At 44.2% G+C, this 19399-nt stretch overlaps 1 protein-coding gene across 1 annotated transcript in view; it reads right to left on the bottom strand.

The window, feature by feature from the left end:
• Window positions 1-10256: 10256 nt before the first annotated feature.
• The window catches only part of LOC121384272 (demethylmenaquinone methyltransferase-like), an 18776-nt gene continuing 9633 nt past the window's right edge, over window positions 10257-19399 (bottom strand). Inside the window, exons 5-6 of the mRNA XM_041514589.1 lie at window positions 19374-19399; window positions 10257-10664 (exon numbers count right to left, since the gene is read on the bottom strand). The exon at window positions 19374-19399 is cut by the window's right edge and continues 67 nt beyond it. Coding sequence (XP_041370523.1) covers window positions 10483-10664; window positions 19374-19399 — 208 coding nt within the window. The 3' untranslated portion in view covers window positions 10257-10482. The remainder of the gene's footprint in view (window positions 10665-19373) is intronic.

Genomic DNA, 19399 nt, shown 5'->3' with positions numbered 1-19399 from the left:
TGGACATGTTGACTGAACTAACACCCCTGGTCATGTTGACTGAACTAATGCCCCTGGACATGTTGACTGAACTAATGCCCCTGGACATGTTGACTGAACTAACACTCCTGGACATGTTGACTCAACTAATGCCCTTGGACATGTGAACTGAACTAACGCTCTTGGTCATGTTGACTGAACTAGCGCCCTTGGACATGTTGACTGAACTAACGCCCCTGGACATGTTGACTGAACTAACACCCCTGGTCATGTTGACTGAACTAACATCCTGGGACATGTTGACTGAACTAATGCCCTTAGACATGTTCACTGAACTAACGCCTTGGGATATGTTGACTGAACTAACGCCCTTGGTCAGGTTCACTGAACTAACGCCCTTGGTCATGTTGACTGAACTAACGCCCTTGGACATGTTGACTGGACTAATGCCCCTGGACATGTTGACTGAACTAACACCCCTGGTCATGTTGACTGAACTAACGCCCTTGGACATGTTGACTGAACTTACGCCCCTGGTCATGTTTACTAAACAAACACCCCTGGGCATGTTGACTGAACTAACGCCCTTGGACATGTTGACTGAACTAACGTCCCAGGTCATGCTGACTGAACTAATGCCCCTGGTCATGTTGACTGAACTAACGCCCCTGGTCATGTTGACTGAACTAACGCCCCTGGTCATGTTGACGAACTAACGCCCCTGGACATGTTGACTGAACTAATGCCCCTGGACATGTTGACTGAACTAAGGCACTGGACATGTTGACTGAACTAATGCCCCTGGACATGCTGACTGAACTAACACCCCTGGTCATTTTGACTGAACTAATGCCCCTGGACATGTTGACTGAACTAATGCCCCTGGTCATGTTGACTGAACTAATGCCCCTGGTCATATTGACTAAACTAATGCCCTTGGACATGTTGACTGAACTAAGGCCCTGGACATGTTGACTGAACTAATGCTCCTGGTCATGTTGATTGAACTGACACCCCTGGACATATTGACTAAACTAACACCTCAGATCATGCTGACTGAACGAACGCCCTATGTCATGCTGACTGAACTAACACCCCTAGTCATGCTGACTGAAGTAACGGCCTTGGAAATGTTGACTGAACTAGCACCCCTGGACATGTTGACTGAACTAATGCCCCTGGTCATGTTGACTGAACTAATGCCCTTGGACATGTTGACTGAACTAACACCCCTGGACATGTTGACTGAACTAAGGCCCTGGACATGTTGACTGAACTAACGCCCCTGGACATGTTGACTGAACTAATGCTCCTGGCCATGTTGACTGAACTAACGCCCCTGGAGATGTTGACTGAACTAACGCCCTTGGACATCTTCACTGAACTAACTCCCTTGGACATGTTGACTGAACAAATGCCCTTGGAATTTGTTGACTGAACTAACACCCCTGGTCATGCTGACTGAACTAACGTCCTTGGACATGTTGACTCAACTAACGCCCTTGGTCATGTTGACAGAACTAACGCCTTGGGATATGTTGACTGAACTAACACCCTATGTCATGCTGACTGAACTAACATCCCTAGTCATGCTGACTGAAGTAACGGCCTTGGACATGTTGACTGAACTAGCACCCCTGGACATGTTGACTGAACTAATGCTCCTGGCCATGTTGACTGAACTAACACCCCTGGAGATGTTGACTGAAGTAATGCCCCTGGTCATGCTGACTGAACTAACGCCCTTAGACATCTTAACTGAACTAATGCCCCTGGACATGTTGACTGAACTAACGCCTTGGGATATGTTGACTGAACTAACGCCCTTGGTCAGGTTCACTGAACTAACACCATTGGACATGTTGACTGAACTAACGCCCTGGGACATGATAACGGAACTAACTCCCCTGGTCATGTTGACTGAACTAACGCCCTTGGACATGTTGACTGGACTAACGCCCCTGGACATGTTGACTGAACTAACGCCGTTGGACATGTTGACTCAACTAACGTCGCAGGTCATGCTGACTGAATTAACGCCCCTGGTCATGCTGACTGAACTAAGGCACTGGACATGTTGACTGAACTAACGCCCTTGGACATGTTGACTGAACTAATGCTCCTGGCCATGTTGACTGAACTAACGCCCCTGGAGATGTTGACTGAAGTAACGCCCATGGTCATGCTGACTGAACTAATGCCCTTTGTCTTTGTTGACTGAACTAACGCCCCTGGTCATGCTGACTGAACTAATGCCCCTGGTCATGTTGACTGAACTAACGCCCCTGGTTATGTTGACTGAACTAATGCCCCTGGTCATGTTGACTGAACTAACGCCCTTGGACATGTTGACTGGACTAACGCCCCTAGACATATTGACTGAACTAACACCCCAGGTCATGTTGACTGAACGAACGCACCTGGTCATGCTGACTGAACTAACACCCCTAGTATTGCTGACTGAACTAACACCCCTGGACATGTTGACTGAACTAATGCCCCTGGACATGTTGACTGAACTAATGCCCCTGGACATGCTGACTGAACTAACACCCGTGGTCATGTTGACTGAACTAATGCCCCTGGACATGTTGACTGAACTAAGGCCCTGGACATGTTGACTGAACTAATGCCCCTGGTCATGTTGACTAAACTAATGCTCTTGGACATGTTGACTGAACTAATGCCCCTGGACATGTTGACTGAACTAAGGCCCTGGACATGTTGACTGAACTAATGCTCCTGGTCATGTTGACTGAACTGACACCTCTGGACATATTGACTGAACTAACACCTCAGATCATGCTGACTGAACGAACGCCCTATGTCATGCTGACTGAACTAACACCCCTAGTCATGTTGACTGAACTAACGCCCTTGGACATGTTGACTGAACTAACGTCCCAGGTCATGCTAACTGAACTAATGCCCCTGGTCATGTTGACTGAACTAACGCCCCTGGTCATGTTGACTGAACTAACACCCCAGGTCATGTTGACTGAACGAACGCACCTGGTCATGCTGACTGAACTAACACCCCTAGTCATGTTGACTGAACTAATGCCCCTGGACATATTGACTGAACTAACACCCCAGGTCATGTTGACTGAACGAACACACCTGGTCATGCTGACTGAACTAACACCCCTAGTCATGCTGACTGAACTAACGCCTGTGGACATGTTGACTGAACTAATGCCCCTGGACATGTTGACTGAACTAATGCCCCTGGACATGCTGACTGAACTAACACCCCTGGTCATGTTGACTGAACTAATGCCCCTGGACATGTTGACTGAACTAATGCCCCTGGACATGTTGACTGAACTAAGGCCCTGGACATGTTGACTGAACTAATGCCCCTGGTCATGTTGACTAAACTAATGCCCTTGGACATGTTGACTGAACTAATGCCCCTATGTTGACTGAACTAAGGCCCTGGACATGTTGACTGAACTAATGCCCCTGGTTATGTTGACTGAACTGACACCCCTGGACATATTGACTGAACTAACACCTCAGATCATGCTGACTGAACGAATACCCTATGTCATGCTGACTGAACTAACACCCCTGGTCATGTTGACTAAACTAATGCCCTTGGACATGTTGACTGAACTAACGCCCCTGGACATGTTGACTGAACTAAGGCACTGGACATGTTGACTGAACTAATGCTCCTGGCCATGTTGACTGAACTAACGCCCCTGGAGATGTTGACTGAAGTAACGCCCATGGTCATGCTGACTGAACTAACGCCCTTAGACATCTTAACTGAACTAACTCCCTTGGACGTGTTGACTGAACTAATGCCCTTGGTCTTTGTTGACTGAACGAACGCACCTGGTCATGCTGACTGAACTAACACCCCTAGTCATGCTGACTGAACTAACGCCTGTGGACATGTTGACTGAACTAATGCCCCTGGACATGTTGACTGAACTAATGCCCCTGGACATGCTGACTGAACTAACACCCCTGGTCATGTTGACTGAACTAATGCCCCTGGACATGTTGACTGAACTAATGCCCCTGGACATGTTGACTGAACTAAGGCCCTGGACATGTTGACTGAACTAATGCCCCTGGTCATGTTGACTAAACTAATGCCCTTGGACATGTTGACTGAACTAATGCCCCTATGTTGACTGAACTAAGGCCCTGGACATGTTGACTGAACTAATGCCCCTGGTTATGTTGACTGAACTGACACCCCTGGACATATTGACTGAACTAACACCTCAGATCATGCTGACTGAACGAATACCCTATGTCATGCTGACTGAACTAACACCCCTGGTCATGTTGACTAAACTAATGCCCTTGGACATGTTGACTGAACTAACGCCCCTGGACATGTTGACTGAACTAAGGCACTGGACATGTTGACTGAACTAACGCCCTTGGACATGTTGACTGAACTAATGCTCCTGGCCATGTTGACTGAACTAACGCCCCTGGAGATGTTGACTGAAGTAACGCCCATGGTCATGCTGACTGAACTAATGCCCTTAGACATCTTAACTGAACTAACTCCCTTGGACGTGTTGACTGAACTAATGCCCTTGGTCTTTGTTGACTGAACTAACGCCCCTGGACATGTTGACTGAACTAACGCCCCTGGACATCTTGACTGAAGTAACGCCCCTGGTCATGCTGACTGAACTAACGCCCTTGGACATCTTAACTGAACTAACTCCCTTGGACATGTTGACTGAACTAATGCCCTTTGTCTTTGTTGACTGAACTAACGCCCCTGGTCATGCTGACTGAACTAACGTCCCTGGATATGTTGACTCAACTAACGCCCTTGGTCATGATGACTGAACTAATGCCCGTGGACATGTTGACTGAACTAACACCCCTGGCCATTGTTGACTGAACTAACGCCCCTGGACATGTTGACTGAAGTAACGTCCTTGGTCATGTTGACTGAATTAATGCCCCTGGACATGTTGACTGAACTAACGCCCTTGGTCATGTTGACTGAACTAGCGCCCTTGGACATGTTGACTGAACTAACGCCCCTGGACATGTTGACTGAACTAACACCCCTGGTCATGTTGACTGAACTAACATCCTGGGACATGTTGACTGAACTAATGCCCTTAGACATGTTCACTGAACTAACGCCTTGGGATATGTTGACTGAACTAACGCCCTTGGTCAGGTTCACTGAACTAACGCCCTTGGTCATGTTGACTGAACTAACGCCCTTGGACATGTTGACTGGACTAATGCCCCTGGACATGTTGACTGAACTAACACCCCTGGTCATGTTGACTGAACTAACGCCCTTGGACATGTTGACTGAACTTACGCCCCTGGTCATGTTTACTAAACAAACACCCCTGGGCATGTTGACTGAACTAACGCCCTTGGACATGTTGACTGAACTAACGTCCCAGGTCATGCTGACTGAACTAATGCCCCTGGTCATGTTGACTGAACTAACGCCCCTGGTCATGTTGACTGAACTAACGCCCCTGGTCATGTTGACGAACTAACGCCCCTGGACATGTTGACTGAACTAATGCCCCTGGACATGTTGACTGAACTAAGGCACTGGACATGTTGACTGAACTAATGCCCCTGGACATGCTGACTGAACTAACACCCCTGGTCATTTTGACTGAACTAATGCCCCTGGACATGTTGACTGAACTAATGCCCCTGGTCATGTTGACTGAACTAATGCCCCTGGTCATATTGACTAAACTAATGCCCTTGGACATGTTGACTGAACTAAGGCCCTGGACATGTTGACTGAACTAATGCTCCTGGTCATGTTGATTGAACTGACACCCCTGGACATATTGACTAAACTAACACCTCAGATCATGCTGACTGAACGAACGCCCTATGTCATGCTGACTGAACTAACACCCCTAGTCATGCTGACTGAAGTAACGGCCTTGGAAATGTTGACTGAACTAGCACCCCTGGACATGTTGACTGAACTAATGCCCCTGGTCATGTTGACTGAACTAATGCCCTTGGACATGTTGACTGAACTAACACCCCTGGACATGTTGACTGAACTAAGGCCCTGGACATGTTGACTGAACTAACGCCCCTGGACATGTTGACTGAACTAATGCTCCTGGCCATGTTGACTGAACTAACGCCCCTGGAGATGTTGACTGAACTAACGCCCTTGGACATCTTCACTGAACTAACTCCCTTGGACATGTTGACTGAACAAATGCCCTTGGAATTTGTTGACTGAACTAACACCCCTGGTCATGCTGACTGAACTAACGTCCTTGGACATGTTGACTCAACTAACGCCCTTGGTCATGTTGACAGAACTAACGCCTTGGGATATGTTGACTGAACTAACACCCTATGTCATGCTGACTGAACTAACATCCCTAGTCATGCTGACTGAAGTAACGGCCTTGGACATGTTGACTGAACTAGCACCCCTGGACATGTTGACTGAACTAATGCTCCTGGCCATGTTGACTGAACTAACACCCCTGGAGATGTTGACTGAAGTAATGCCCCTGGTCATGCTGACTGAACTAACGCCCTTAGACATCTTAACTGAACTAATGCCCCTGGACATGTTGACTGAACTAACGCCTTGGGATATGTTGACTGAACTAACGCCCTTGGTCAGGTTCACTGAACTAACACCATTGGACATGTTGACTGAACTAACGCCCTGGGACATGATAACGGAACTAACTCCCCTGGTCATGTTGACTGAACTAACGCCCTTGGACATGTTGACTGGACTAACGCCCCTGGACATGTTGACTGAACTAACGCCGTTGGACATGTTGACTCAACTAACGTCGCAGGTCATGCTGACTGAATTAACGCCCCTGGTCATGCTGACTGAACTAAGGCACTGGACATGTTGACTGAACTAACGCCCTTGGACATGTTGACTGAACTAATGCTCCTGGCCATGTTGACTGAACTAACGCCCCTGGAGATGTTGACTGAAGTAACGCCCATGGTCATGCTGACTGAACTAATGCCCTTTGTCTTTGTTGACTGAACTAACGCCCCTGGTCATGCTGACTGAACTAATGCCCCTGGTCATGTTGACTGAACTAACGCCCCTGGTTATGTTGACTGAACTAATGCCCCTGGTCATGTTGACTGAACTAACGCCCTTGGACATGTTGACTGGACTAACGCCCCTAGACATATTGACTGAACTAACACCCCAGGTCATGTTGACTGAACGAACGCACCTGGTCATGCTGACTGAACTAACACCCCTAGTATTGCTGACTGAACTAACACCCCTGGACATGTTGACTGAACTAATGCCCCTGGACATGTTGACTGAACTAATGCCCCTGGACATGCTGACTGAACTAACACCCGTGGTCATGTTGACTGAACTAATGCCCCTGGACATGTTGACTGAACTAAGGCCCTGGACATGTTGACTGAACTAATGCCCCTGGTCATGTTGACTAAACTAATGCTCTTGGACATGTTGACTGAACTAATGCCCCTGGACATGTTGACTGAACTAAGGCCCTGGACATGTTGACTGAACTAATGCTCCTGGTCATGTTGACTGAACTGACACCTCTGGACATATTGACTGAACTAACACCTCAGATCATGCTGACTGAACGAACGCCCTATGTCATGCTGACTGAACTAACACCCCTAGTCATGTTGACTGAACTAACGCCCTTGGACATGTTGACTGAACTAACGTCCCAGGTCATGCTAACTGAACTAATGCCCCTGGTCATGTTGACTGAACTAACGCCCCTGGTCATGTTGACTGAACTAACACCCCAGGTCATGTTGACTGAACGAACGCACCTGGTCATGCTGACTGAACTAACACCCCTAGTCATGTTGACTGAACTAATGCCCCTGGACATATTGACTGAACTAACACCCCAGGTCATGTTGACTGAACGAACACACCTGGTCATGCTGACTGAACTAACACCCCTAGTCATGCTGACTGAACTAACGCCTGTGGACATGTTGACTGAACTAATGCCCCTGGACATGTTGACTGAACTAATGCCCCTGGACATGCTGACTGAACTAACACCCCTGGTCATGTTGACTGAACTAATGCCCCTGGACATGTTGACTGAACTAATGCCCCTGGACATGTTGACTGAACTAAGGCCCTGGACATGTTGACTGAACTAATGCCCCTGGTCATGTTGACTAAACTAATGCCCTTGGACATGTTGACTGAACTAATGCCCCTATGTTGACTGAACTAAGGCCCTGGACATGTTGACTGAACTAATGCCCCTGGTTATGTTGACTGAACTGACACCCCTGGACATATTGACTGAACTAACACCTCAGATCATGCTGACTGAACGAATACCCTATGTCATGCTGACTGAACTAACACCCCTGGTCATGTTGACTAAACTAATGCCCTTGGACATGTTGACTGAACTAACGCCCCTGGACATGTTGACTGAACTAAGGCACTGGACATGTTGACTGAACTAATGCTCCTGGCCATGTTGACTGAACTAACGCCCCTGGAGATGTTGACTGAAGTAACGCCCATGGTCATGCTGACTGAACTAACGCCCTTAGACATCTTAACTGAACTAACTCCCTTGGACGTGTTGACTGAACTAATGCCCTTGGTCTTTGTTGACTGAACGAACGCACCTGGTCATGCTGACTGAACTAACACCCCTAGTCATGCTGACTGAACTAACGCCTGTGGACATGTTGACTGAACTAATGCCCCTGGACATGTTGACTGAACTAATGCCCCTGGACATGCTGACTGAACTAACACCCCTGGTCATGTTGACTGAACTAATGCCCCTGGACATGTTGACTGAACTAATGCCCCTGGACATGTTGACTGAACTAAGGCCCTGGACATGTTGACTGAACTAATGCCCCTGGTCATGTTGACTAAACTAATGCCCTTGGACATGTTGACTGAACTAATGCCCCTATGTTGACTGAACTAAGGCCCTGGACATGTTGACTGAACTAATGCCCCTGGTTATGTTGACTGAACTGACACCCCTGGACATATTGACTGAACTAACACCTCAGATCATGCTGACTGAACGAATACCCTATGTCATGCTGACTGAACTAACACCCCTGGTCATGTTGACTAAACTAATGCCCTTGGACATGTTGACTGAACTAACGCCCCTGGACATGTTGACTGAACTAAGGCACTGGACATGTTGACTGAACTAACGCCCTTGGACATGTTGACTGAACTAATGCTCCTGGCCATGTTGACTGAACTAACGCCCCTGGAGATGTTGACTGAAGTAACGCCCATGGTCATGCTGACTGAACTAATGCCCTTAGACATCTTAACTGAACTAACTCCCTTGGACGTGTTGACTGAACTAATGCCCTTGGTCTTTGTTGACTGAACTAACGCCCCTGGACATGTTGACTGAACTAACGCCCCTGGACATCTTGACTGAAGTAACGCCCCTGGTCATGCTGACTGAACTAACACCCTTGGACATCTTAACTGAACTAACTCCCTTGGACATGTTGACTGAACTAATGCCCTTTGTCTTTGTTGACTGAACTAACGCCCCTGGTCATGCTGACTGAACTAACGTCCCTGGATATGTTGACTCAACTAACGCCCTTGGTCATGATGACTGAACTAATGCCCGTGGACATGTTGACTGAACTAACACCCCTGGCCATTGTTGACTGAACTAACGCCCCTGGACATGTTGACTGAAGTAACGTCCTTGGTCATGTTGACTGAATTAATGCCCCTGGACATGTTGACTGAACTAACGCCCTTGGACATGTTGACTGAACTAACGCCCCTGGACATGTGGACTGAACTAACGCCCCTGGTTATGTTGACTGAACTAATGCCCCTGGCCATGTTGACTGAATTAACACCCCTGGACATTTTGACTGAACTAACACCCATGGTCATGTGGACTGAACTAACGTCCCTGTACATGCTGACTCAACTTACGCCCCTGGTCATGTTTACTAAACTAACACCCCTGGACATGTTGACTGAACTAACACCCTTGGACATGTTGACTCAACTAACGTCCCAGGTCGTGCTGACTGAACTAACGCCCCTGGTCATGTTGACTGAACTAATGCCCCTGGACATGTTGACTGAACTAACGCCCTTGGACATGTTGACTGAACTAACGTCCCAGGTCATGCTGACTGAACTAACGCCCTTGGACATGTTGACTCAACTAACGTCCCAGGCCATGTTGACTGAACTAACGCTCCAGGTCATGTTGACTGAACTAACGACGAATCGGCATAAGATGACAAAACGAACATTGTATGCAGCAATCCTTTAATCATTTTGAATACGAGTTTTATGGAAACATCAAGAACAGAATTAACTTCCACGTGAAGCATAAGGTGACATTTAAATGAGGGGCTTAGACGGGTGGGTTGGGGTGGGTGTCACATTTTGTTTACAGGAAAATTAAGAGAAAAGGGTCAGTTCAGACCATGCAACATCCCTGGCATTAATTAACGTTGTCGATGCATGGTTTTCAATTAACAGATGACAAATCTGTAAACAAGGCCTGATTTGTCAAGGTAGTAATTTGGCTTCACTTTTCTCTGCATCTTCCACACACCGTCAGATTCCATCTTCTTCATTAAGGGTTCCAAGCGGTCCTTGTACTCTGCACAGGACGTTACAAACTCTTCTCTCATAGCAATCGACAGTACGCCTCCTGAGGTTACAAAATATTACTATAGTTCATCCCATCCTCCTAGAAAAATGTTTGTTGTTTTTCTTAAAAATAATAATAATTTCAGTTTTGTTTGACGTAAGCAGAAAAGTTAAAGTTTTTTGGAAACAACAACAACCTGCCCCCCCAAAAAAAAAAAAAAAAAAAAAAAAAACACAAAACAAACCCAACCCTACAAAACAAAACAAAACAAAAAACAAAAAACCAACCTATTTTTATGTCCAATTTAGAAAACAATCGGCTCACAAATAAATAAATTGTAGTAAATTCCATAACATAAAAAGGCGTTCTCTATGTCGAACTATAGATAGCATTTGAAAGTTAAAGTTAAAGTCAAGTTACTACTAGTATACTTGCGGTTGTTGGTGCCGTCCGCCATCATGTATGTAATTTGAATGAATAGATCAAGGCCCAGTTTCACTTAAAGGGACATTCCTGAGTTTGCTGTTTCCTAAAATATAGTTTTTTTTTCGTACGTACGAAATTATTTGAAGACAAAATCCAGTTTGGGCTTCTTACAAATATTAAGACGACCAGAAACAGATTGAATATACAGACACTGATATTCTAAACAAGAAAATATATTTAATATGTATATTTAATCATAGAAATATTTTATTAGTCGGAAACATCTTACAATGCAGCAAACTCAGGAATGTCCCTTTAAATATCATAAGTTTACGTCTGCGATTAGCAGTTATACTCTGCATACATTTACAAGTGTTTGGCATCTATTTCACGAAGAAAGTTACATCATTACGGAAAATGAAGCATTTTAAGGACGAAATGAAATGAAATACGTGTACTATATATGTTGTATTATAACAGTAATAAAAACTGTGGTTTAGTCGTATATTTACGTGGACGTGCAAAACTAGGCTTACGATGTTTAGTGAAATTGGGCCCTGTACCTCAGTGGAATGTATATCACTTCTGAATGCTATACATATCTGGCATAATTAAACTGTCTTAAGCTTAAAGTTAATTTGTTTAACAACATCACTAGAGCACATTGCTTTATTAATAATCGGCTACTGGATGTCAAACATTTGGTAATCATGACATATAGTCGTAAGAGAGAAAACACGCCAAAGTTTTTCATTAGTAGCAAGGGTTCTTCTATATGCACCATCCCACAGACAGGATAGCACATACCTCGGCCTTTGATAAGCCAGTCGTGGTGCACTGGCTGGAACGAGGAATAGCCCAATGGGCCCACCAGCGGGAATCGATCCTAGACCGACCGCGCAACAGGCGTGCTATTCACAGTAGAGTTGCTTAATAAAAAAATCGATACTGATTTGAAGAAAGCACCAAATTTGGCACACATGATCCTTAGGGGTGCATATTGGATTTAGAAGGGGTGCCACTAAATCGGGAGTACGGATGACCTTCAGACACTAGGTCAAGGTCACGTTTCATAATAACACTGTTATTTTCATGTTTGGCTAGATTTAAGCACCCTACTCTTCATCAAAGGTATCCAGATAAAGGATATAGCAATGTGGAAGATATCTTACGAATTGTGTTATTATTTTCAAGGTCAAGGTCATAATTATAAAACATGAAAATCAAAATTAGTGATTTTTGTCAACCCATAGGATCATGGATATTTCTGTATTATATTCTCAGCCTAGTATCTAATATACTCTTCAGATGACCTTGGTAATGTGGGTTACGGTCATGACCTAAAGTAATTGGATTATTCAAGGTCATCAAAGATGAAATTGAAAACGATGCCCGTGAAAAAAATTAAAACAATTTATATCTGAAAATTATTACAGCCTACATGTATATGTACTTACAAAAAACAATCTATCATGTTGTCATTATCAATCAATTATGGGTGTCATCGATGATGACTACAAAATTCTCAATAGCATCAGCTGCCAATCAGTTTCTCACAGTTACATTTTACAAGTTATGTACTTATGTTCCACAAGACCCACCGCATTTGCACACTGAAGTACACTCCAGCCCTGCCAATTTGCATTTGCAATGTTTGTGACACCAATGTTGAGCTTTGCAACTGCATCTGACAAATTCTTTGCAGGCCTTTGCTGCTTCTGGAAAGAGGGTTCAAACTGGCATCCAAGAATCGTCATGTTTTGTCCAGCCATATCCCTGGGGACTAGGCTGATTTGGTTCTGACTAAAGACAATCGGTCCAGATGCTTGCTTGCTTGGTACTGTGCCCTGTTGACATGTTGCAGTAATGCAGCCTGGGTTGGAGGTAGACTCTCCTTTCCATGTGTTGATTTTGAGAAGAGCTCTTGTCTCAAGTCATTTACGCTGCTCTGGTTGGTGGTCTTATAATACAGAATGCATGTGAATCGTTCCAGTGAAGCAAATATTGCCATTTCCAATTCAGTGATCTGAAACGGATGGTCAGCCATGTGGCAGAATGACTCGGTGACACTTGGATATGACTCCCAGGCTTTTTTCTTCCCCTTTCCAAAGAATTGCGACATTGTATCAGATCCTGTTTAATTAGTGGAATACAGGTAAAGCTCGACTCTTCAAATTTACAAGCTTCCTGCAGATACTGTTGATGGAATAGTATTGAAACCATTTTCCAGAACCAAATGCTACCCACAGTTCAACCTCAGGGTGACTTGATTTAAAAGTGAAGAATATTCCAACGAGTATGACGATGACATCTGTGTCAACTGTTTGTACAAGGATCATAATGGCACCTTTCTCAAGAGCGTCACTGATGTGGATGCACATCCTCGAGTCTGCCTCTTCATGAGTACAGGGTCCCATGGGGTGCTTGGAGCCAATTGAGATAACTGATTCTCCCTGGGTGATGTAGACCTATTTTCCTGGTGGAAACTTGTGAAGAACTGTCTTCTCAGTCAGGAGATTGAAGAGCTCTTCTTTGTTCTTTGGATCTCGCAAGAAATCTTTGAATTTTGAAGGCAGTTTGGATTGACCTCGAACCTTGGTTCTTGTTCCTTTCTTTTCTCTAGTTGGCTCCTTCTGGCTGTCAGGCTGGTATCTGTCCCACACAATGTCGATCCTGTCACTATTGTCCATCTGATTTGTGATCCATGTGATGAAAATCTTCTCATAGTATTCATCAAATGTTGAGACCTGACAAGTTGGAAGGAGATGAACTATGACAGCGCCATCAAATACCTTGGCATCGAAGGATGCTGGAGTTTCAGCCTGAGATTCTGTGTGAAGAAATGTCAGTAAATCTGACTTTTGTTGTTGGCAGTCGAAGCGTCCCATTGTCTGATAAGGATGGTGGCCATGGGTGGTTGTCATGTGAGAAAAACTCCTCGGAACCAACATCTCGGAACATGCTTGCAATATAAAGCTGACTAAAGAGAGTGCAGTCATTTTTAAGACTGGCCATCGTTTGCTTTGCTTCTGTAGATCCTGATGCCTGAGGACGCTTAAAACGAGGCAGAGAGTTCTTCTTGATTGGTTCAGGGATTGACACTACTCTTGTCAATGATGACATCCATGACATATTTCTTGTACTGACTTTGACCTTTTTCCTTAATTCCTCTCACTGTTGCCACCACATCAGCATTTGCCCAGTTGTGGGTGTCTAGAGGTGATAGTTCAGGACATTCATAAAACAATGGATTGCCCATTTGTTCAATGGCCTCACACAAACTTATCACCTGTGCTTTGAAGGTTCTTGAGTTGTGGGCCCTTGCTCATGGTGATCAACTGCCAGTACGTCATCATCGATGAATTGACTCTCGATCTCAACTCTGCAGCCTCGCTTGCTCTGGCCCAGCAATCATCCACTGTCGAAAGGCCATTGGATTCTTCATTAGTCCAATAGCTCCACCAGGTGTTTTCACAACCTTATTGTTCTGTTCGTGTGCCTGATCTATTAGTATGCAAGAAAATTTTCGATGTGTCTTTTAAATAACCCAGAAATGTTTGAAGTCCTCTTCAACCTTTTGTGGTAGTGCTTTCATATCGCTTATGTGTATTGATGTCCACCGTGCATAATTTTAATAATCTAATGCAAAATACCAAGGAGCTAGAGCCTCTAGTGTTTCAACATACAGGTTAAAGTCACCAGTGCGTTGTGATATGATTAAAATCATGACCAGGATCTCGAACTCAAGAATAATGTCCCAATATTGGAAGGTCGGACTCTTTTTGTTTATCATGGATTACCGCCATGTTTCATATCCCATACTGCTGTCTGATGCTGTCTGGTCTTGTTTGACCATCTCCAGCCATGCGTTATTCTGAAGCTTTGCCAAAGATACTGCTGTCACCTGATGGACGTGTCTTGTCCTGGTAAGGTGAAATACTTTCAGAAATGAATCTGCAATGCCACAGGTAGCAACACTAGCTTCACTGAGTGCTGTTGTCCAACCAGATGTTTGTAGAAAGTCACCGATTGTGTTCCAAAGTGACATTTCTATGTGAAGCCCTCCGAGTATTACTATGTGCATCTGCTCTCCATATAAATCTTGCCATTTCCACTAGACGTATTGGCAAGTGTAAAGAGAGGTTAGTGAAATGTTGACACAGGTATCTGTCCTGAATTTAGGTAGGCAGTGATATCTCTTTGGATGTCCATGCCATGCTTTATCATGGCAACTGATGCAGCCTTCTCATAAAACAATGGAAGTAAAGCACCCACAGCTGGTGGATCAGACGATTCTGGCTGATTAGAAGCATGGTGTGCAGCCCAGGTAATTCGATCACGTTTGTCAAGTTTTTCCTTTTCTAGGAGTTCAAAAGTTTTTAAAATCCAAGCCTTTTCGATGGCTCTAGCTTATTCAAGTTTTCCATTTACTTCTTTGAGATTTGTAGGAGGTACAGCCATTCAAAACTTCTGTGGACTTAAAAATACAGTCAGAAATGACAAGCCAACTGTTTAGAGGGTGTTGCACAAATAATTTTTAGGGAAATTAGGAATCTTTTTAAACTTGGCTCCTGGACTACTACATGTAGGTGCACACTCTATTACATTCCTTTTTCGTGGCCGTGCCCCATATGATGAAGGTCATTCATGTGATCTAACTATAGCTTATGCTGAATAGTAAACAGATTAAGTTGAAATAAACGATTATAGTAAACCAGAAAGATAAATACATAATATATTCGATATGTTCAGTATCGTGACCTTGACCTTGATTTTGAAGGTCATCCAGACCTCCGATTTCGTGGCACCCCTTCTGAATCTGATCAGTAGGCCCTAGGGGTCATGTGTACCAAATTTGGTGCTTTCTTCAACTCGGTAACGATTTCGTAAAAAAATGGGATTAAGCAACCCTACTACTTTGAAGATTATCACATATAATTAGACCTTCTTGCTTACACAGATTATAAAGAATGAATGTAAGAAAGAAAGAAAGAAAGAAAGAAAGAAAAAGAAAGAAAGAAAGAAAAAAAGAGAAAGAAATGTTTTAGCACTCAACTACGGTTAATTACGGTAATATGGTTTCGGAGGGATCATAACGGTAATCTTCATCTGTTTGATGGATGTACGGGTATAGCGGGGCCCAACCTGAAGAAGCTCATGTCCTGGCTGAGACCGGGGAAAGTGTTAAGGGTAGAAATGAGATTCTTCTTAAAGCATATTATGTGACAAAAGACTATTAGACAGCTAGCTCGAGTGCCCTTTGTAAACTGGTCCACTTTTCTTTTACCCCCCCCCCCCCACACACACACACACACATTTAATTTATGAAAACTCAGTGTTGAGTGTGAGTGAGTATTTTTAGCATGCCCATATACCACGAATGTTTCAGGCATGTCTTTCGCGGGCCAAGTCTCTGGATAGCCAGTGTTGAAAATTCAATTTTGAGTCGACGACCAAAACGGTTTCCAAGTACAGTACTGCATATAAAACAGATCTATACAGCTTCCTAAATTTGATTGCATAGGGCTTTAATCTGACTATTTTTCCGTTCACTACATATTTTAGTGACTAGTAAAAACTAGCCATGGGATCAGTGATTTTAAAAATTTACTAGCCACGATTAAAAATTCAATAGCCTTACAATTTTACTAAATAATAGTAATAAACAGAAATGTCACCTAAAGTGGGAGATTAAAAACACTAACATTAGGGGGTTGGGGTAGGAGCAGGATATTCATATTTACAAAATCTACTTAGCTGCATCACTTGACTTCTTTTTTTCACTAGCCGTCGGGCATGGCAATAGTAGTTATTTACCAGCCCAACATTGAATATCACTCGCCATGGGAGTGGGGCTACCATAATCTAGAAGCCCTGTATTAGTTATTTACTAGCCCAACATTGAATATCACTAGCCATGGGAGTGGGGCTACCATAATCTAGAAGCCCTGTATTAGTTATTTACTAGCCCAACATTGAATATCACTAGCCATGGGAGTAGGGCTACCATAATCTAGAAGCCCTGTATTAGTTATTTACTAGCCCAACACTGAATATCACTAGCCATGGGAGTGGGGCTACCATAATCTAGAAGCCCTGTATTAGTTATTTACTAGCCCAACATTGAATATCACTAACCATGGGAGTGGGGCTACCATAATCTAGAAGCCCTGTATTAGTTATTTACTAGCCCAACATTGAATATCACTAACCATGGGAGTGGGGCTACCATAATCTAGAAGCCCTGTATTAGTTATTTACTAGCCCTACATTGAATATCACTAGCCATGGGAGTGGGGCTACCATAATCTAGAAGCCCTGTATTAGTTATTTACTAGCCCAACATTGAATATCACTAACCATGGGAGTGGGGCTACCATAATCTAGAAGCCTGTATTAGTTATTTACTAGCCCAACATTGAATATCACTAGCCATGGGAGTAGGGCTACCATAATCTAGAAGCCCTGTATTAGTTATTTACTAGCCCAACACTGAATATCACTAACCATGGGAGTGGGGCTACCATAATCTAGAAGCCCTGTATTAGTTATTTACTAGCCCAACATTGAATATCACTAACCATGGGAGTGGGGCTACCATAATCTAGAAGCCCTGTATTAGTTATTTACTAGCCCAACATTGAATATCACTAACCATGGGAGTGGGGCTACCATAATCTAGAAGCCCTGTATTAGTTATTTACTAGCCCAACATTGAATATCACTAACCATGGGAGTGGGGCTACCATAATCTAGAAGCCCTGTATTAGTTATTTACTAGCCCTACATTGAATATCACTAGCCATGGGAGTGGGGCTACCATAATCTAGAAGCCCTGTATTAGTTATTTACTAGCCCAACACTGAATATCACTAGCCATGGGAGTGGGGCTACCATAATCTAGAAGCCCTGTATTAGTTATTTACTAGCCCAACACTGAATATCACTCGCCATGGGAGTGGGGCTACCATAATCTAGAAGCCCTGTATTAGTTATTTACTAGCCCAACACTGAATATCACTCGCCATGGGAGTGGGGCTACCATAATCTAGAAGCCCTGTATTAGTTATTTACTAGCCCAACACTGAATATCACTAACCATGGGAGTGGGGCTACCATAATCTAGAAGCCCTGTATTAGTTATTTACTAGCCCAACACTGAATATCACTAGCCATGGGAGTGGGGCTACCATAATCTAGAAGCCCTGTATTAGTTATTTACTAGCCCAACACTGAATATCACTAACCATGGGAGTGGGGCTACCATAATCTAGAAGCCCTGTATTAGTTATTTTCTAGCCCAACACTGAATATCACTAACCATGGGAGTGGGGCTACCATAATCTAGAAGCCCTGTATTAGTTATTTACTAGCCCAACACTGAATATCACTAACCATGGGAGTGGGGCTACCATAATCTAGAAGCCCTGGTATCAGGGCTCGAACTCAACGGTGGCACCGACGGCAATTACCACATCTGCGACAACAATGGCAGTTTTTAGATGTTGGATGAATATTATTGCCGTAGATTGAAGGGATCAATTTTAGTTTTTAATTTTGTGTTTATTTATTGCAGTTTAAAAATGCCGTATTCAGGCTCAAAATTGCGGTAGGTGAGGATTTCGTCTACGGCAAAAACCTTTCAAAACTGCCGAAAGTAACATATTCTAGTGGAGGGGCGGGATGTAGCCCAGTGGTTCGCTTGATGCGCGGTCGGTCTGGGATCGATCCCCGTCGGTGGACCCATTGGGCTATTTCTCGTTCCAGCCAGTGCTCCACAACTGGTATAACAAAGGCCGTTGTATGTACTATTCTGTCTGTGGGATGGTGCATATAAAAGATCCCTTGCTGATAATCGAAAAGAGTAGCCCATGAAGTGGTGACGGCGGGTTTCCTCTCTATATATCTATGTGGTCCTTAATCATGTCTGACGCCATATAACCGTAAATAAAATGTGTTGAGTGCGGCGTTAAATAAAACATTTCCTTCTTCTTCTTCCCCTAGTGGAAACACCGTTGTGCCACGACGTGACGTTAACTCAGTCTAAACTAAATGTAACAGCTTTCTTCTGTTAGGCCGGCCTCGTTGGTGTCGTGGTTAAGCCATCGGACATAAGGCTGGTAGGTATAGGGTTCGCAGCCCGGTACCGACTCCCACCCAGAGCGAGTTTTAACAACTCATTGGGTAGGTGTAAGACCACTTCACCCTCTTCTCTTTCACTAACAACTAACCAACTGTCCTGGATAGACAGCTTAGATAGCTGAGGTGTGTGTCCAGGACAGCGTGCTTGAACCTTAATTGGATATAAACACGAAATAAGTTGAAATGTTAATTAGTGCTAACCTGGTCTGACAATGCGAGCCATCTCG

Source organism: Gigantopelta aegis, chromosome 10, assembly GCF_016097555.1.
Source record: "Gigantopelta aegis isolate Gae_Host chromosome 10, Gae_host_genome, whole genome shotgun sequence".
NCBI classification, from domain to species: Eukaryota; Metazoa; Mollusca; class Gastropoda; order Neomphalida; family Peltospiridae; genus Gigantopelta; species Gigantopelta aegis.
This window is presented reverse-complemented; position numbering and strand designations above follow the sequence as displayed.